Source organism: Pseudonaja textilis, chromosome 2 (assembly GCF_049901715.1).
Source record: "Pseudonaja textilis isolate UNSWEBS1 chromosome 2, rPseTex1.2, whole genome shotgun sequence".
Lineage (NCBI taxonomy): Eukaryota > Metazoa > Chordata > Lepidosauria > Squamata > Elapidae > Pseudonaja > Pseudonaja textilis.
Genome location: NC_141991.1, coordinates 64,365,560 through 64,386,828, shown reverse-complemented (window position 1 = coordinate 64,386,828; position 21,269 = coordinate 64,365,560). Strand labels below are relative to the sequence as shown.

Below are 21,269 nucleotides of genomic sequence, written 5' to 3'. Positions count from 1 at the left end.
TTAAGACCTCAGTTCCAGTACAACCACGGACACTTAAACATTCCTCTTGTGTTCAAGAGATGCTCCAAGCCATTCTCTTCCTCTTCTCTTTTGCTCTGTCTAGATCAGTGTGGTTCAAACTTGGCATGTTTTAAGATGTGTGAACTCCGACTCCCAGAATTCTGAAAGCTGATATTCACACAATTTAAAAGTTGTCAAGTTTGAAAAACAAACTGATCTACTTGCAGAAGAACCGTGTTTTTAACAACAGAACATATTCCCGCCATTATGTCTAGTTTGACCTTTGAGGTAAAAGCCTTTTCCAGGGTCTGCTTTATGTAATAAATTGGGTGTCTGTGGGATTCTTTCTGGTCAGAACTGAAGAGGTAAATCTATTATCCCCACCACCACCACCATCCAAAAAAACCTCTTCAGACACTACGTTAGTATTTGTGCCATCAATTCAACACTACGGTTTTCAGTAAGAAACTAATTAATGGCAAATGAGGTCCTGTTTGAGGATCTGGTATTAAAAGTGAAGTGGAAGGGAGGATGATTCATAACGAGGGTCCTTGAAGACTGACATCTATATCCAGCACTAAACAGAGGGCTTTCTGTCCACTTAGCAGTAGACAGTAGTTTATTGCAAGCTAAGAAAACAAGTGCGACTTCAAGACTCTCTAACAATCTTGAATTACTCTATTGATAAATACACACTTTTTAATATGATGCAAAAGCTACTGCGGAGAACAAAATCTATGCTTAAATTTGCACATCAATGAACCCACTGAACTGCACCCTGAAAGCTGACCCATTTTTGCCACTCTTGAGCAGCTACAACTAGATGTTGGATAGCATTATTTGCATATAGCGTTTACACATAGCCAATACAATATATATTTTGGTAAATATGCAAAAATATAAGTCCAAAACACAGGGCGCTGAGTAGTGAGGCTTTAAAGCAGGGGTGTCAAACTCAAGTCATCAAAGCATTGTCATATGACGTGACTTTCCCCCCCCTTCACTAAACTGGGCGTGGTCATGGCCAGCGCGTGACGCATCCAAGTTTGACAGCCCTACTTTAAAGGAACATAAAATCCAGCATGGACACTTCTATAGCTGTTACTCAAATACCATCACTAGGAGAACTGAGGTGCTTTAATGCATTTCATGGAATAAAGGTAAGAGAGAAAAGAGAAACAAGCTTATATGGTATTTGAAATAGCATTTTGGACAGCTTGAAACCATTTGCATCAAAGATGAACAACTTGATAGCCCTGGATTTTGCGGTTCCTTCACACTTTGTGTGTGGCTCCCAGAGATAACCAACAGCTGTTTCTAAAATGATAATTGTTACTATACTAGGAGGAGAATGTGTCCAATAGATGCCTAACTATATTTCATTTCAGTTAGTAGGAAATGAAATGAAATGTGGTTTTTGTTCTGGGCTCACCTACCACTTTCTGGCAAAACGTCTGGCATGCTATTTAAATCATACTCAGCCAAATTGTACATCCTTAATCTTTTCTTCAAACTTCATGTTTAAAAATAGTAGCATAGTAGTTCTGATAAATCTGGTTTCGTGGCAGCTACAATGCCACTGGGTTTGGTGCATGGTGTTATTCCTATCCAGACAGACAAGACAGGGTTTCTTGGGATAGAAAGTAAATTGAGTCACAAGAGAAATCCCTGGGGAAGATTTTAAATGGCGAATTACATTGCCTAGTCTGAAGACTTGTACTCTTCAGCTACATTGGCTTTCATAACTCCTGGATAGCACAGCCATACTTGTTAGGAAAATATGGGAGTTGCAGTAAAATACATTTTGTGCAGTATTCTGGATTTGGTTATCTATTTCACTTTCTGGGTTCACATGATACAGTGACTCTTAAACTAGCCAGTAGTATTAGGCTTACCCAAAACACTTGATGTAAATAAAGAAGCAAAACAAACAAGGTTAAAACTAACCAATAAAAATTAACCAATAAAGGTAGTCCTTGACTTAACAATTCATTTAGTGACTGTTCAAAGTTACAAAAACTGACCTATGACAGTTTTTCACTCTTATGACTGCTGCATCACCACAGTCATCTGATAAAAATTCAGCCACTTGGCAACTGACTCATATTTATGACAGTTGCAATGACCTAACTACTAACTTAACAACTGCAGTGATTCACTTAACAACTGTGGCAAGAAAAGTTGTAAAACAGGGCAAAACTCAAGTACTTAACAACTGTCCCGCTTTGCAACAGAAATTTGGCGCTCAATTGTATTCATAAGTCAAGGACTATCTATACTTACGAATTTTCAAGTTACAAACTTTGATACAAACAAACCTATTCTCAACTCCAATTAGAACAGGGCTGTGAAACTCCTGGCCTGCATCACGTGCTGGCCACGCCCACGCCCGGTTTAGCGAAGGGGGGGGAAGTCCCCATATGTCACGTGATGCCGCCATGATGCCGTGAGTTTGATACCCCTGAACTAGAAGGTTCCCACAAGGTGAGAGAAAGGCAGAAAGGGTTTGTTTACAGCATGCCACATATGTATGCTTCACAGCATTGCCTCACATAGGGAGCCTGAGATACACCTGTTTGGATGCTGTCCCATCCTGTTTGTTCGCTGATCTTGTGGTGCTTAGTTTGACTTTCTGTAGTAACTATGAATTACAATGTGTCGGGAATTAAGCATAAGTGCCACTTATACATGGTAAGAAATGTACAAGTTTTTTAAAAAAAATATTTACAAACAAAATGGATTTATAAACAGTGTCTTGAAACGTAACCTGTTTGTAATTAGAAAACTGTATTAGCATGTTGTGTGAATACATCCAAGTCTTCAATCCTGTGAATATAATGAAACTGGCCTAGTCAGTGTGAAGGAAACAGGAACAAAAGCTGGAAGAGCAGAGGAATTCTCTGCCCAGCCTGTGATTCAAAGGCAGTTTTATTCAGAGCAGGGCTTTTGCGGAAACGAATGAGGCGTAGTTTCATCATCAACTCTGTCTCATTACTTTAATGTGTTGCTAGCAGTTTACTGTAAACAGAATATGCAATTTGTCACAGGGCAATTTGCCATAAAGGGCAGAATGAATCTAATCTAAAGCATTTGATTTAAATTAGAAATGAAGAAAGGAAATCTACTCAGTTATCTTCATCAGATGTTATTACAATTGTTGCTTGAGAAGTTTCACAGGAGTGAAGTTCTCACACTCTTTCTTAAAAATCAAACCACAGACACGGAATTGTCAGCCAAGTTGTTCTTAACAATTCTTAACATTATTGGCACACTGTTTTCTTTCTTATCAGAAAGGAAATCAAATGTTGTGAGAAACCAATTTCAAAGAGCTGGATGTTTCAGTAGCTGGGGCAAAAGATGATGGAGTTTGCAAGGTAGCAGTTTACACATAAGCTAGTTCTCAACTTACGACTGTTCACTCAATGATCATTCAAAGTTACATAGATTCCCCTAAAAGGTACTTGCAACCCGGTTCCAAAGTTACGACAGCTGGCCCCTCCCAATCATGGGAATGCATTTTGAATCCTCAGCAACTGGCCCGCACTTATGACCATTTGCAACATCCTGCAATCATGTGACCACTGAAAACCAATGTTTACTTGTGGCTTTTGGCAAAAAAGAAAACCTCACAGTGAACAATGGCTGCACTTAACTGCTGCAAAAGATAGCTTGTATAATCAGATTGGTCACCTGATAGCCTGCTTTACAGCCCTCATGACTTATGACTATAATGGGCAGACTCTATTACAGTCCTAAGTTGAGGACTACCGGTATCTATAGAGCTGTCACAATGAAGACGGATCTGAGTGGACAGAACAACTAAAACTAGGGACAATACAGCAAAGCAATTTGCTTATAAATACACACATTTCTTCTGGATCTATCTGCAATAGTGAGTTTCCTTCATGAAGTCCAGGTGGCCAACAATCAGGGAGGCTGTGGTTTATCCTGAAAAGCCATGGGCACTATCAACTCCATTGGCAACAATGTGTAATCGGGAGCAGGCTACCTTGGGAGAGCACGTATTTTAAATGCAAGATGCCCATTCAGTCCTTGGTATCTGCACGTAGGGCTTAAAAGAACTCCACCCATAATTGTTAAATAGTGAGATAGGTAGCGAGGCAGATGATGAAGCCCTTGTATAAGGCAGCTTCTGATCTTCCTTTCGGCATGCATAATGAATGATTTACAAAGTCTCATTCATCCCCATGATAATCCTATCTTACTGTAAGAAAAAAGACAATGGTTTGCGCCACGCTGCCTAATCAACAATCAAGGCATTTAAAATCAGATTTTGCCCTCAACTACAGCACAAGTTATCGCCTCTCAAATATCTCACAGTGCTCCAATGTCTCTCTTCCCATTGCACTTATTCAAACTACAGGGACAGCTGGAAGCTTGAAGGTACTCTGGTTGATTATTGCTACTTCTAGCCCAACGCTGCCTGTTCTAATTGCAACTGACTTTCCAAAACCTCTCCTGGCGTGTCCCTTGAGCTCTCATCTAATTGGAAATACTAGTTGAACGTTGAAGATTAGGTCTTTCGGTGCTGAGATAATGAAAATATCCCATCCTTTAAGGTAGATGTTCCTAGCCTGGAGCCTTTCAGCTGTGCTGGACTACGAGGTGAATCCCCACCCACATTTGCAGTGCTGCCTACAAATCATAGACCAACGCTCAAGGTGGATGCCAGTTCAATAAACTTTCTGGCAAAGTAGAGCAGGTTAATGTAATGTTGCCAGGCACCCAACTGATGTGATATAGGAACATAAGGAGAAGTGAGATTCAGGGTACAACAAAAGAACTTCTGTAAGATGCACTTCATATTCATTTCCAACAAATTATCTGTTCATGGCCCTCAGGAGTAGGATAACTCCTGCAGGCAAATTTAAGTGGTAGACTGGAGAGGGCACATCACTTCATCCCTTCACCAAAGCGCATTCTTGCATTTAATTTGTGTTCAGACCAGCCACTGTCACCGCTTCTGTCTGATTGAATGAGATTGCTTCCTTTCTGATCTGTTGCACAAGTAATTTATTTCTGACTACTGGTTGGTTTGAAGCATGACATGAACAGGTGGCAATTCATCATCAAGTTCTTCGTTTTCACAGACCATGGACAATATCAAGAGACGGCAATCCTTGGGGATTGGCTTTCCAGTGATTTTACGAATCAATTCCGTCAGGCTGCGAAAGACAAACAAAAAGTGAACATGGAAGAACTCAGCAGTCAACAAGCACGGACGGTCTTTGTCGCTTTGAGGTAGTGAAAACTTAAAAGCATGTGTTTGTAATAATTGCATGGTAGAATCAGTATGGGAAGTGTGGTCAGAACTGTGGTGGGAAGTACCTGACACTACATAGGGATTTGATTTCATTGGTTGCTTTTGGCACAAGCCTGGGATGCATCAAAGCTTAATTAATCATATCTCGGTCTAGTATTCTGCTTCATCTACAGTTGACAGAATGCATTTGAGGAAACCCTCAAGCAGGAAATAAAGGCAGTTTCTCGCTCTGTTTTTACTTAGCAAGTGGTTGTTGGAGGACGTGATGCATCCAATTAGCCAGATGTGGAGCATGCTTCCTTTTCCCGGTTGCATTTGTTCCCAAAGCACGGCCTGAACGGTGCTCCACATCTAGGGGCTAAACTTATGTCAGCCTCCATCCATACCGTCTCTCTCCAAGCTTTTATACTGGAGCATGGATGGGGAATATCTTTGAACAACAGCTTCCAGAATCCTCTACCTCGGCCAGGCCAGTTGAGGTTCTCAAACAGACACAGGCTCTCCACCTGGTACCTCACCAGCCCTCTGGAGCAGAAAGCCAGGCAGGCGTTTTTGCTCTCTCCTTGGGAAGCAGCAGAGTGAGAGTGGAGCATCTGCCTGGGAGAATCTACAGACTGGTTTTGCACAGGGGGTGTGGACAGAAGGAGAGTGAGTGTGCTGAAAGCAGGAGAGCTGCCAGGGAGTCTGGAAAGATTATAGAGCAAGAGACTACAGTTGCCTCTGGTTGGCAGAAGCCCAGAAGGGCCTGCTTGAGGCTGGGATGAGCTTTGTCTACCCCAGGAAGTTGAGGAGGAGGTGCTGACAGCAGGATGTTTACCCGGCATGGAAGGGAAGGGACATTAGAGGCTTTGCAGCTGCTGCAGATACAGGACCCAGGCTGTACTTGGAGGGGCCCTGCGATGGGGTAGCCATGGCCTCCCTATCCTTCACTCCTGAGGATCCCTCTGCTGACCGGCTTCCCAAGCACAGCTGGACAGTGGGCTGTTCTCCAGCCAACAAAACCGGGCAAGCGGAGGCCCAGGCAGAGCAAATATTCAACCTCAGCAATCACAGAAGGAAGAAAGATGGAAGGATTCCTAGAGATCGTCTAACCAGGCCCTTCTTTTTCTGGGGCACCAGCAGCCACTCTTAGTATAGGGTTAATCGAAAGAGACTCTGAAAGCCTGGGAAGCTTGACATAGTTTCATATTAAACTGAGACTGACCTTGTTTCATTTGATCTGTTTTTATATTCTTCTGCTTTTAAAAACAGCATTTTAATAACTAAATTGTCATGGAAGCCTTTTTAGGGCTGAAAGACAGCCTCACGTGTGTTTATACACACACACACACACACATACACAGAGGGAGGGAGGGAGGGAGGGAGGAAGGGGAAGGGAGAGGGAGGGAGGGAGGGAGGGAGGGAGAGAGAGAGAGAGAGAGAGAGAGAGAATATGAGAATGAGAATGGAGCCTAGAATTTAAAGCTGGGCATAGCTTTTACAGATGGGCCTCCAAACTAGAAGTCTTTTCTGTCAGTTCAATTCGTAAGAGCTTTCCCTGCCTTGGTCAGATAGACCCTCACCAATGGCTCTGCTCTAGGGACTAGAGACTGAAGCTATGAAGATTAGGGTTCAATAATATCTCTCTATGGATCACAGGATGCCTTCTGAAATGTTGTTCATGCAGGGAGGCAATCTCAAGACTCTGATTATGATCTGTTTAAAAAAAAAAGTTTAAACCCAGAGAGCCCACATAAACAGGTTTTTAAAGGCCAAAATCTCCAGTGGATTGGTTGGCGATATATAGAAAATAAGAGGAGTCTGAAGTCTGTGAGAAATGACTTTAACTAATGATGTGAAATCTATTACGTTTCAACCAAGTTATTACTGTATGTGTTTGTTAGGAATCTAAAATTAGGCAGTATGGAGAAAGGGAGGACCAGAGGCTACAAAAAAGGAGGTTGGGGACAATTTGTAGCACTCAGATTATAAGTTATTATTAAATGCTTAAGGATATATCTCTGTTAAATTCTTACCTGAAAGGAGGCTGTTCCTCTTTGATTTCATCTTCCTTATCATAGAGAGTGGCTGCCCCAAATAGCAACTTCTGAGGCACAAGGTCATGCTCCCTCTATGAAAAACAGTCAACGCAATCAATATCACATTAAAATCCTTTAACTGAAGATCACTAAACCAAGATAAAGTTGGAACAGCCGAGGGGAACACAGAAAAGATCTAGAATAGTCTTTTGGAACGTGATGGCCTGCAAACATGTTTGAAAACTTCACAATCTCCAACTCTTACCCAAGAGTGGACTAATGAGTACGATACTCTTCAAAATGCCACATGTTTTTATACTTAGCATGCAATGAAAAACTAGCCTAGCTATCTCTTGGGGAATCACAGAACATCCATCTGGAGGGTAACCAAGTTTGAGAAGGTTGAGCTGGAAGAATACGATGATGGATAGTTGTGTAAATACAGGACATCCAATTATGAGAATGAAAATGAAAAACAATGAAGAAGGGTTAAACAAAATGAATGAGTTGGGACAACCAGGCTGAAAGACATGAGTTTACTGTGAGCAGGAAGCATATTGAACACAATAGTGGCTAATGAAAAAAATGGCACTGGGATAGAATCCCATAAGGTCTCTGTATGTGAAATATTGGATGAAAATCATCTTTATGTTTGTTCACAAATGAGGTTGGATGTAACACTGGAAAGCCAAATATACACATTTACGGAGCTAACCCTCTGCACAGAAAAGGTAACCCTGCCTGCTAAGGAAGGAAGAGAACACTCTTACTACAAGTAGAGTGTAGGACTGAACACCCCAAGCTATACCCTTGGGCATTTGCCAGAATTTATTCCTGAAATTGGAACAATTGCCTTTACCTGGATATGATCACAGATGTCTCTCAAGGTAACAACTTCTCCTTTGGAATTAAAACCAGGCACAATAATTCTGTCCCAGCAATTCCATGTCTTCTGCTGATACTGGGAAGAAAGAAGAAATAGCAAGTTAAGTCTTTTTGCAACATACCACAACAAAGAGTCTCGGCCTCTCGGGGCACTTTAAAGCTAGACATTTATTACAGTATAAGCTTTGTGAAGTCTACTTTATCAGTCACATGGAGATCATTTTTTTTTTTTAAAAAAGGTCTGTGTGAACAATCCTATCCCAGCTGGTACAAGAAAATTGCAACAGGCAGCTTTCAGAAAAGCCAATTCTTAAAAAAACAGAATGGGTCAAACCTTAGATTCATTTGGAAGTATATCCCCATGGATATACTTATATCCAAAGTTATACGCACAACTATATTTTCTAAGGTATAAGATCCATCGAAATGGGGGGACTTAGTGCTAAATGAATATATTACACATTGCAGCTTGAAGGAACCTTACTGGTGGATTGGTAAATTCAGCGGCCCCAAATACTAGCTCCAAGTAATCTGTATTACTTGGATCATTTTAGTAAAACAAGAGGATACAGGCAAGGTTTCCCCCCACCTAAATTATGAACATTATGTCTGGTTCAAAATCTACTGCTCATTTTCTAATGAGATGTTAATAACAAAAATAGCTGTTGGGAAAGAATCTTATAGCCAAGGACCTTAGAAATTCAGACTGTTCATCTTATCAAAAACAAGGTTAAGAGGTGAACGGATTGTAATATACCTTCACAGAAGAGGTTTTAGGTATCAAACAGCGGCTCTTTAATCTAACCAAGGGGAACATAAGAAAAACCAACACAGATAAAAGATAATAACTTGACCAATTCTAATCAGACCCAGCATTTCAAACCGCAAGGAAAATTAATCATTGCCACCCCAAAAGCCACTGTGGTGCTGTGGTTGAGAGCATTTGATTAGGATAAAGAAAGCCAGAATTAGATTGGCCAAGAAGGTCATTTTCCTTTCAACTCCCTCAGTTACCTCGCAAGGTTATCATAAGACTAAAACACACACATCTGAGAGTCTTCAAGGAAAGGCAGAACAGAATTTCTGATAAACAGAAATGGCAGGCTTCCAATGAAAACCAGTCCTCCTCCTGAAAAGACAGTTCAACATATCCAAAACCAGAGGGGGGAAAATGCCATAATGTAGAGCAGAGGAAGTCATTCCTCTTGCATTTCCCATGGGAAGCCAACGCTGGATAATCTGGTTCATTCCGGCTTGTCTTCTCATCTCTGGATATACAAACTGGATGCAGAGCAGAGAGAGAGGGGGACCCTACAGGGTTCTTTTTTTTACTTGTTCATGTTCTGTAGCTTTCTATTACACAAAGACACATTGAATGGACGTCCTGACAACATACAATTATCCTTTTCTTCATAAGAGGCCCCAAAACTTGCAGACCCCTTTGCTCTTTGCATTGTTGGCCCTAGGCAAAGCAGGCAAGAAACGTCCCATCCAGTAACAAGGGAGCCATTGGAGCTGATTATTAGTTCATAGCAGGAAGTGCCCTGGCTGGAGGAACATCTGGGGGTCAGGCGGCACAAAGGGATACTGTCCTGGGCAAGCTGACTGGTCAGTTAGGGAGGAACTGGCTTGGACTGCATCATTTCTATAAGCCTCCTAAGCAAATCCTCTTTGTTTTTAAAAATGGCAGATATGGACAATTTTGCCTCTTCTGTCTAAATCCCAAGAGTGCAGGTAGTCCTCAAGTTATAACGGTTCATTCAGTGACCTTTCAAAGTTGCAATGGCCCTGAAAAAAGTGGTTTATAACCGTTTTTCACACTTTGTAGCATCCCTTGATCATGTGATCAAAATCCAGATGCTTGGCCACTGATTTGTGACCATTGCTGTGTCCCGAGGTCATGGGATCAATTTTTGTAACCTTTTGACAAGCAAAATCAACAGGGAAGCCAGGCTCACTTAACAACTGTGTTCCTAACTTATCAACTGTGGCAAGAAAGGTTGTAAAATGGGGCAAAATTCACTTAAACATCTCACTTAACAACAGAAAACTTTGGGCTTAACTGTGGTCGTAAGTCAAGGACTACCTGTATTGGTATCTACCAAAGCCCTATGGACGCCCTACTAGATTCCTGCTTAGCGCTCTAATGGAAGAGGTCACTTCTTCATTGTGCCTACCTAAAAAACTATATCCCATCTCTTGGTTCAATCAACTCCTTTTCCGTAGGATAAGGGCTAATGGAAGCTTCAGTGTTGCTTTATAATAAAAAGACTATTCTCATTTATTATTTCTTTAACTTTAACTTCTAAACATTTATATATGGTTCAATGGAAGTATGCATAGTTTGTAATCTCTTGACATTTTTTTCCTCTTTTTTTGTGCATTTAGTTTATTGTTTTCTTAGGTTGATTTCTTTCGTGTGTATGGATGAAGTTTTTTTTTTTAATGTATGAAAGTTGTTAGGATATTTTTTTGAAGATGGAGCTGTACCCATCTCTCTCCCTTCCCCATGAAAAATGGCACGTCAGGCAATTAGGAAAAGAATGAGGGAATATGTAAATATGTAAATATACCATAGAGAAGATTGATGTGTAAGGATAAAAGATATTGATTTGTAGCAAGAGTAAGATGTAATGGTAAAGGATTAAGTAAATACATACACTGAAAAATTTAAGGAGATACAAAAGATGTCTTGATGTTGATAACAGTGTATAAAGTTTTATTTTATGTTTTTTAAAATTTGAAAACTTAATAAAATTTATTTTTAAAAAAAGAAAAGAAAAATGGCATGTCAGGTTTACTGTTCTTTCACATAGCACAATTTAAGGTCACTGATCCTTTTAATTTTAATCGTAAAAGAAAATCATAGGACAAACCAAAACATTATTGTTCAGAATCTTTCTTAGCAACACACAAAGGGTCTGAGAAGGCTTTAAAAAGTTTCCTGTACTGGGTGCCATGACTTCCAGATGATTTTGGATTATAATATCCAGGTTAAAGAAAGCAGATGGTATTGATATAATGTCACGAAGTAATATAAGACATGGGTAAGGAGGAGGATTGCTTCCAAGATATTAGATTAACAGAGTTGGAAGGGACCTTGTAGGTAGGTCATCTAATCCAACCCTCCGCCCAAGCAGGAGACCCTACATCATCTCTGACAAATGGCAGTCCAGTCTCTTCTTGAAAGCCTCCAGTAATGAAACTCCCACAACTTCTGAAGGCAAGCTGTTCCACCGCTTGATTGTTCTGTCAGAAAATTTCTGGGACTTACCGTAACCTTCTTTTTCAGGCTGGATGATTTCAGTAGGAGCAGCACTAAAATCCAAGACTCATCCTGCAATATTGCAAGACTTCCCGGAATACCTTGAAGTAGCTTTCCCTATCCTGGTACTCAAGGGGAACAGCCGAGAGCCTTTTTACATGTCTCCTTCAGAGGGGGTCTTCAGCGGGTTCTGACCAGTTCTGGAGAACTGGTAGTGGAAATTTTGAGTAGTTTGGAGAACCTGCAAATCCCACCTCGGACTGGAGAATCTACAGTATCCTTCCCCTGCCACGTCCACCAAGCCATGACCCACAGAACCGGTAGTAAAAAAAAATTTGACCACGTCTCAAGAAAGGACTATATAGAAAAGAAACAAAGCCGCTCAGTTCACTCCCACCGCCGCCAGAGCATACCCGGCCCTTGATGCTATCCTTCACATTTGACAACCTCTTCCATGGTGAAAGAATCAACCAGTGACATCACCGTTGCCTGGGGCATGCCCATTTGGGGCTCCTTTCATTGTCCCTGTTCTTTTCCCCAATGGTGAAAGTACAAAATGGGGGAAACCGAACTGTCTCCACAAGTGCTCCCCTGGGCTTCCTGCAAAGGCGGTTTAGTGCAGGACGCAGTTGAAATAGAGCCAACTTTGCAGGAACTTCAGATGGAATGCAGATAGCTGACTTTGCTGTGTATGTGAACTTGAGTGTTTTTTTTTTTAAAGTCCCGTACAGTCGTGGTACCCACATGTTTCCTCCATCCATAGATTCTTGACTAGATCAAGCACTGCCATGCTTCCCATCTTCCATGTATCCATCAAATCTAAAACCGCTTCCTCTATGCATATGCTTGAACACGCACAAATTCTGAGACCAATTTGGATCCGTGGTTGGACCACACAGGACAGGTGACACGGATATGTAACTTACAGACAGGAATTCCTTTCAGAAGAATCAACCTTCTTCCATCTACGTGTTTCACTAGTAAGTGAGCTCTGTTAGCAAATGGTGCCTGGATTTACAATTTGAATAGGCAAGAACACTTGCCTATTTTATTTCAAACCCACACAGAAGCAAATAAAGAAAGGCATGGGGAGAAGGATAGGGAACTCAAGATGCACAGCGCTATCAAACAGAGAGAGTTTTAATTGAAAAACCATCATGTAATTCAGATTAAATCACTGTACACAACAGAGTCCCCAAACTAAGGAAATAATCCTCAAATGCACGTGAGGCTAATGAAGCTTATTCTGACCATTTGGGACCATATGGCCTATTCCATTTGCTCGTTTACGTTGCTGGTAACAAGAGCAGGAGCCTAGGAGCCATATGGCTACTCAGTCTCTCAACTCACACTTGCTGGGAAACCTTTGCACCTCTTGTTCATCTCTTTCTCTTCTCCTTTCTCTGCCTCTATAGCAGCCAAGGGACTAACCACAGACAGTGGAAATCAAACCGTCCTGTCCGTAGTCAAGGAAGGACTTTGCAGGATTTTTTTTGTTCGTGTCAAAAGATTACTCTTCAAAGCCAAGGCTACAAGGAGACGGGAGAGTGAGTTGATTAGATGGAAATAGGAAGAGGGGCTATTGAGGTCCCAAGCTAACCGTTACTCCCAAAACTCTTTGATTCCCATGCCACAGCATTATTCTCTCTGATTTTCTCTACTCAAGTCAGCCCTGCACAGTTCTCTGAAAGATTGTTTCCTAGCCCATCCCCACCCCAAAATCTGCTCCAGCATGAGAAACAAATTTCCAATGAATCTTGGGGAGGGGGAATCCTTTGGCGCCAGGATAAGAGCTGCCTTCCCCCAATCACCAGCCTTGCTAACTAATGGCTCCCATATGCGGCTTAATCAACTCCACAAGTTCTTGGCTTCGGTACAGCTCTCCATTCCTTTTTGCAGATCTATCCCCCTTCCCATCTCCTGATGCCGCTGCTGCTCCTCCTCCTCTCTCCCATTTCCTCCCTTTCCACTCCAATTTCACATAGGCAACACGTCGGGAATAAAATCAGGATTTAACTGGAGGGGTTTTATTCACCCCTGAAAAAGAAGCAAGATGGATGCTCCTAAATGGCCCTCTCCCTGCTCTGAGGTAATACAGACTTGACACCCTGTCTTCTCGGTTGCTGTTCTCTAATATGTTGGCAGTGCCAAGAAAAGCAGCAGTTAAGGTTTCAGGTCTGTAGGACCCATTTTGTTAACGGAGTTTTGAAATCCATCAACAGCTGTCAAGTATACGACTTGAGTGGGAGGGATGGTAGTGAAAGCCGTTAATGAGACCTCTGATCACAGACTCAACCTAATTACTTGGAGGGTAAACAGTTCAGTCAGGAACCTTTGTGGCTTCCTTTACTGCAAACCCTCTCATGGGAGCAGCATAGCTCAGTAAACCTTTCTACCTCAAGTATCTTCCATCCAGACATCTTTGTGACTCTAACTTCCATGATTCCCAACGAGATTTTATGCTGATGAGAATCCCAGTTGAACATATCTGGAAGGCGTGTGGAGACTGTGCCTCAAAAGGGAACTTTTTTTTCTGTGATTCAATGCCTGCCTCCACTAGATTTGCAGAGAAAGATTCCATTCTCGAACCCATCAGTCCATCCTTCCCAGCAATAGGGAGCCTGCTGGAACAATGATCTCGCTCCGTTATAAGGTGGCTTCCTAAATTCCAAAGATCCAGAGGTGCATCTACAGAGAAAGCTCCCAACTGTGACAATCACAGATGTTGCCTCTCTATTCCATCTTTATCTCCCTTATCGAATCTGTTGTTGAGAAAGGGGAAGAGGTGCATTGGTAAAAGCACTGACAATTAAAGAGGAAGGCAAACTTCACTGAACCCTGCGTAAAACTATATGCAAAGGAGGCTTCGAAATTGCGCAGTTAAAAGCATCACGCCTGTCTTCGGAACACCACAACCTCTAAGCCCCTTGAGCTATCCTGCTATACTTGGTACAGGCACAATCCCTCCACAGCTGGATAAACTAGGGCTGCAGAGAAGATTTTTCAAATTCAAAATGTCACAAACTTTCATTACCAAGGCCACCCCCACCCCCTTTCACCACATTTAAGTATTACATCTGTGGTCATTGCAGGGGCCATTTGCAGAGCTGTGCTGTTTAGAAATCTGAGATACCCTTTAAAAATATACAACATTTGGCAATGCTAGATGGCGGGGGTGTAACCAAGCCCTGGGGCCATGCAGCATGATCTGAACCAGGAGGGAAGGAACAGAGGCCTGACAGCCCAAGCCCTGAAAAGCTGAAGTCCGCCCCCCCCCCCCACCCCTTCCTGCTGGCCCTCCCTTCTCCTACCAATCTGGTTCCAATCTGTGCTTCCTGTGTAGCAGGAAGCCCCAGCCTCTCACTCCATAAACTCAAGACAAAAAGGCCTCTATTCAAACAGACGCTCTTAATTTAGCTTCTTGCTCTTTCCACTCTCCCCCACCCTATTCTGGCTCTGGTTTCTTTCTCCAGAAAAGGGAGCTATTGCAAAGAAGCCAAGAATAGTCGCAGCCCTAGCCATAGAGGGCCGAGGCAATTTCCTGGGGGTGACAACAGGAGAGGCAACCCCAAAGTCCCAGCATGTGTACTCTGGGTGAGCATAAATATACCTCCCCTGCATTCAAGCTGGAAAAAAAAGAGAGAAAGAATGGCAAAGTGCTTTGAAAAGAGTTGCCAGGAAGAAGCCAGGCCATAGCACGATTGGCAGCTCAATATGAAAGGAAGGAAGGAAGGAAGGAAGGAAGGAAGGAAGGAAGGAAGGAAGGAAGGAAGGAAGGAAGGGAAGGAAGGAGGAGGAAGGATAGGACGGAAGGAAGCAAGGAAGGATAGGACGAAGGAAGGAAGGAAGGGATAGGATGGAAGGAAGGAAGGAAGGGATAGGAAGGAAGGAAGGAAGGAAGGAAGGAAGGAAGGAAGGAAGGAAGCAAGAAGTGATAGGACAGAAGGAAGGAAGGAAGGGATAGGAAGGAAGGGAAAGGAAGGAAGGAAGGAAGGAAGGAAGAAGGAGGGAGGGATAGGGAAGTGAGGGACGGAAGGAAGGAAGGAAGGATAGGAAGGAAGGAAGAAGGAAGGAAGGAAGGAAGGGAAGGAGGAAGTGACAGGATGGCAGGAAGGAAGTGATAGGACAGAAGGAAGGAAGTGATAGGAAGGAAGGAAGGAAGGAAGGAAGGAAGGAAGGAAGGAAGGAAGGATAGGGAGGAAGGAAGGAAGGAAGGAAGTGATAGGAGAAGGAAGTGATAGGAAGTGATAGGAAGGAAGGAAGGAAGGAAGGAAGGAAGGAAGGAAGGAAGGATAGGACGAAGGAAGGAAGGAAGAAGGAAGGAAGAGGAAGGAAGGAAGGAAGGAAGATAGGAAGGAAGGAAGGAAGGAAGGAAGGAAGGAAGGAAGGGGTTTGAATGTGTAACTCCATCTTGACTCTAAGCTAGTCAGCATTTAGAAAAAAATCATATGGAAATTCCAATAAATTTAGCTTAATAAGAAAAGCAGAAACATATAATAAAAGAACCTCATATACAAACTGTCTGGTGGTGGATCCTGTCCTAGAAAGATCCACCATTGACAGTGGTAGGATAGTGACATACTTTCAATGCATTACAGATAGCTTTGATTTAATGACACAGTTCCCCACCACAACTTATACCTTTGCCCACTGCTTTTTCAAGTGCGAGAAGGTATTTTTTTTATATAGCAATGTCATTGATTCTACTACTATTATCCACAAGAACCACTTTGATGGCGAGAGAGGATACATCTGAATCCTGAGGTTGTTCTGAAGATGCCTGTGAGACTTCTGTGGCTTATCTCTGAGAACACAGATTGGGCAACGGTAGAAGGATGGGATGCCTGGGACGGCATAAGGGCTTTTGCCTTGGGCAGGGCCTTGGACTAGAAGCCCGCCAAGGTCTCTTCCAGCCGTATGGTTTTATGATTCTGTTAACATGTGTTCCCTTTCAGTCACAGCACCATTTCAGCTCCGATTTGCCCTGACTTTGTTGAATCTCGTAGTGAAAGCCCTTCATCATACCTGGAGAGAAAATGAATGTGTGTGTGGAGAGATTCAAGGCTGGCATCGGTGGTTTCTGCCAAAAGAAAACACCGTGGATGGCCCCTCCGGGTTGGTGTGCGGCTTAGCACCAGCTGTGAATGTCAGCTGCAGGTTAAAGACCATTTCCTGTGTCTGACAGCTCTCAGGCACCTATCCATCCCTCCCCTTCTGCACCACTGCTGGCTTGATACAAAGTCCAGGCATCGGCTTCTGAAACTAGATCTCCTTCGCCGTCTGCCTGCCAGAAGGGGCTCAGGAAAGGCAGGGTCAGCAGCAGCTGAAATGAGCAGAGCTCGAGCAGCTTCCCCTGCCCCCTCCCCCCCCCCTCACATCAGTGCTGGGTAAGCAACTCACTTCCGGTACCCCAGACAGAAGGAACAAGATGGCGCTGTATGGAATGGGTTGGCAGCATCTGTACCCCGGACGTCATTCTCGCCCACATGCTAAAGAGTCACCTTCGGTGGCTGTATGAATTTCAGGAATAAATAAATAGTAAAATTGTAAAAGCAGCCCTTTTACCTTGAATCGTTGCTGTCAGTAACACCCACAGCAATGCACTATCTCTAATTAATGCTATAAACCCTACTTCCAAGAGGGAACTGTGGCTAGATGCTGGAGCCAAGGACAGGACCACATGCCAGAAGATCAGGGCCTTCATACTTCCAGTTTTCCTTCTTCCGTTGCAATGTCTGGAGACAGGCTTGTGCCAGAAAAATCAGTAACTCTGTCATGATAGCCTTTAGTGTTTTCAAACATTCCAGCAAAAGTGCAGGGACAGAGGGTGTGTCACCCACACATCCACGTGATCACAAATACTGAACGCCAAAGCCACCCTTAGGACTCTTTTGAGCATGAAATAGGACCATTGCTCTTCCTTCCCTCCTTCAATGCAGCGAGATTTCTATAAACTAAGATGGCCACCAGCATCTGTGGCTACAGAAGTTACTTGTTTACTAGTGCAAAGCAACTTGATTTCTGTTCTGGAATGATTTGGCTCCTAGCACTACAACAACCCCTTGCCCCAGCCTTTTAGACATCCAGATGTTCTAGAATTCCTCTGGAGTTTTCTCTTGCTTGTTCTGATCTTTGACTTGCGCACAAAGAGAGACCCATCTAATCTCCTCCTGTTTTCAAACCATGGATGAATTCAGAGCCCAAAGTAGGATCGTCACAGAGCTCTCTCACCTTGTACGCTTGTGGAGATGGCACAGCCTGGGCGCGACTGAGGAACGGATCAGAGAGCTGGAAGGAGCTATGGCGATACGAACCAAGATCCTTGTGCTGCCACACCAATTTGTAAAGCTCCAGGCAGGTCAGGCCAGCTACAGCAGCTGTTGTTGTGACAATAGCAGGTACAATCCGGCCCACAATCCTCTTGGCCTATTGAAATGAAGTTGGACAAGACACCAGGCAAATGAGAGGAGAGAAAGCTGCTTCTTGCAGGAAGGCATTCTGCAGGTGGCAAGCGCCGGGGAAGGTTTTTCTCAAGAGGCTTTGCCTAAGGAATTGGTAGCCTCCCACCACCTCCATTCCCTTGATATCCCCTCTCCCCACAAGCTTCAAACTGTTCCCCCACACCTTCTCGAGTAGCCTTGTGAAGAATTAACCTTGCTGCATGGACTTCTTCTCAAACAGCCAGAACATAATCCCGATATCCCCATTCTCAACTCCCCATTTTCTGTCTTTCATTTATTGGTAATAAGAGAGAGGAGGGGGGGAGAAGAAACAAAGCCTTCCGACCGGCCTCACCTGGAACTTATCCACTGGAGAAATGTCATAGTTCTCAGCTCGCAGATTGGCTGCATGCGTGATGAATTCCAAATGGGAGTCCTTATCCTAAGGGCCCAACAATGGCAAAATCAGTCCTAACCAGGAAGTGGTGGAAGTAACAGAAAAGGATCTCAATGGGAAGGAGACAAAAGTGATTGTAAGCCTTACAAAAATCAGGAAAAACAAAGAATAGTTGGGATTGGATAGACTGTAAAGAAAAGGCATAAAAATGTGGTAATGGGGGTAGATATGAGGTTTGGAGGGTTTATTTTTAGTAAAAGGAAAACAACTCCAATGACTGCAAAAACAGTGTGCGTGTAATGTATTGTGCAATCTTGGAAAACAGTGTGTAGCTAAATAAGTTTCCACAGCCCAGAGCAGCTGCAATACAAAGGTTGCCCTTGACTTGGTTAAGGAATTGTGCCCTCAAGTCTTTCCCCCTTCCTCTTTATCCTCCTTCTTCCCACATGACAAACCTATTTCACCATTTTTAAAATATGGCTGCTCCTTTTGTCTGTCCAACCTATATCAATGCTACATTACAGCTACTCCACTGGATATTTTGGGAATATTTCTGAATTGAGAGGACGGAGGCAGCTTCAAGTGGGATATGGGACAATGTGAAAAAAAAAAGTGTAAACAGGAACTGTAAGCTGTGAAACTGTGTAGAAAATACAATACGACACTAGTTATAAGTACTGCAAAAATAGGATGGTGGTCTGATTCATGAATAATTAATTGATAAGAGTTATAAGGCCACACATTTTATGACACACAGCTCTGGATGATTTACAGCGCCCCACCCACCCCCAAACTCGGCAACTTTAAGACTTGTGGACTTCAAGTCCCAGAATATGCTGTTCTGGCTAGAGAATTCTGGGAGTTGAAGTCCACAAGTCTTAAAGTTGCCAAGTTTGGAGACCTCTGGTTTACAGTAATAGAAGAATAGAAAATAAAAGAAACAATAAAAGCAAAAGCCTAGTTCCTTAACCAACAATATCCATTGTCCGATCCATCTATCGGACAATGTGATCACCAGGCTCCGATGCCTATACCCAATGCCTGGGGGGAAAAAACCAGCTTTTTGCAGCTTTCTGGAAGGCTAAAAGGGTGGACCCTGTTGGTCCCAGGAGGGGAACTCCACTGAGCAGAGGCTGCTATGGAAAAGGCCCTATTAGACTACAGCAACCAGGGGAAGGGAATGTGCCTTCCCAATCTGACCTGGGGGAGAAGGCAGATACCCTCAGTTCTACATAGTTTTCTGCCATGCAGAGTTTAAAAGAGATAACCAGCACCCTGAATTGCACTCCAAAAGAAAACAAGAACCAGTGCAACTATGAGCACATTGAAGTATGCGATTGCATTCTGGACTAACTGTAACTTCTGCGTGGTCTTCAAGGGTAGCTCCACGGAAAGCACAAGACAGTAGTCCAGTCAGGAAGTCCTAGCATGCAGTGTTACTCTGTCAAGCAGGTAACTAGTTCTGATCATGTGGGCAGCAACAGAACAAGAGTATCAGAAAGAAACAGGACCATCAACAGCTCTTTCCAAACATTCTGGCACTTCCAAAGTCTGAATACAGTCAAGATGCAAACTCACAACAATATCCACGACCCTGTTTTGGGGAACTGCATATTTGTCTTTGAATGGATGTCCTTCTTAATCTGGGCCCAAGTTTCTTCACTAACACAGGGATACGATAATGTTTCTTTACAGATTTATGAATAATGAGCTCAAGAATGAAACAGCAGCAACAGACTGCAATGTGATCAAATAACTTGGGGCCCAAATGGGAAAAAACCCAAGAAATAGTGACTACAATCTACTCAGAATTGTACAAATTTAAGCACATGTTTAAACCCTCTCTACTGAAATGAATGGTGGTTAGAGCCAAACTAGATTTAATGCCATTCACATAGTCAGCGAGCGTGTGATTAAAATGCTGTGACAACCCTGGTCGGTCCCTGATTCCAGGGAGGAATTTAACTATTTGAAATCTCTTCCTTTCCAACCCAACTGAGGAAATGACAGGGGCAGGGACAAAAGTCTCAATCCTATATATTCTTGGGACTCAACTCAGATCGAATCTTCTGCATCTTAATTTGGATCCTCACAACAGGCTGTAGGTAAGGTTGCCTTTGAGCTGATGCAAAATGCAACTAGACTGCTGGTGGCATAATTCCACGAGCACAGAGTAAACCCAACACTAAAGTTACTATTGTAACTGCCAATAGACCTCCAGACTTAATTCAGAACACACATAATGACACTTTTGGGCAGTTGGTCTGAACAATATTTTTAAAAATTCTTTATGGTGCAGCATTAGGATATGCAGGAAGCCGCTTGCCAAAACGGATCTGCTTTTCTAGGGCAATCAATGGCCGTATCTGTTGAGGGCCCCACCCATACCCTTGCAAGAAATACATGGCTGTGAACCAGATTACAGGTAGGCCTCAACTTATGACTCCAACGGAGCAAAATTTCTGTTGCTAAGGACAGCAGTTGCTAAGTGAGACACAGCCCATTTTATGACCTTTTTTCCACAGTTAAGTGAATCGTGTGGTTTTAAGTGAGACCTGGCTTCCCCGTTGATTTTGCTTGTTTCCTGGGAAGCTTTGCAAGTGACAATCCCAGGACTCTGGGAGTCTGCAACCATCGGAAATGTATGCCGGTTGCCAAATAACCGAATTTTGATCACGTGACTGTGGGGATGCTGCAATGGTTGTAAGTGTGAGAACCGGTCATAAGTCACTTTTTTCAGGGTTCTTGTGTGACTTTGTATGGTCACTAAATGAATAATGGTTAAGTCAAGGACTTCCTGGAGTACACACTTTCTTCATGGTCCCCCTCATTCTTTACAACATCCCTCTCTCAGTTCAGACCCTCTTATGTTAACACTCTGTAACAATTCAAATCTGTGCTATTCAATGTGTCTTTGGCCCCAATTGGTCAGAATGAGGGCATCCAAACTCTGGCTACAAAATATGTACTGTTACATTTT

General features: G+C 43.0%; 1 protein-coding gene across 2 annotated transcripts in view; it reads right to left on the bottom strand.

Annotated features, from left to right (window-relative positions):
• Positions 1–5,017: 5,017 nt before the first annotated feature.
• Positions 5,018–21,269, bottom strand: part of UBA7 (ubiquitin like modifier activating enzyme 7) — a 48,468-nt gene continuing 32,216 nt past the window's right edge. For both annotated transcript variants that reach the window (XM_087924125.1, XM_087924126.1), the window contains 5 exons: positions 18,248–18,334; positions 17,684–17,878; positions 8,162–8,263; positions 7,300–7,394; positions 5,018–5,186 (listed from right to left, as the gene is read on the bottom strand). In XM_087924125.1, the coding sequence (XP_087780251.1) occupies positions 5,045–5,186; positions 7,300–7,394; positions 8,162–8,263; positions 17,684–17,878; positions 18,248–18,334 (621 nt within the window). In that variant the 3' untranslated portion in view covers positions 5,018–5,044. The remainder of the gene's footprint in view (positions 5,187–7,299; positions 7,395–8,161; positions 8,264–17,683; positions 17,879–18,247; positions 18,335–21,269) is intronic.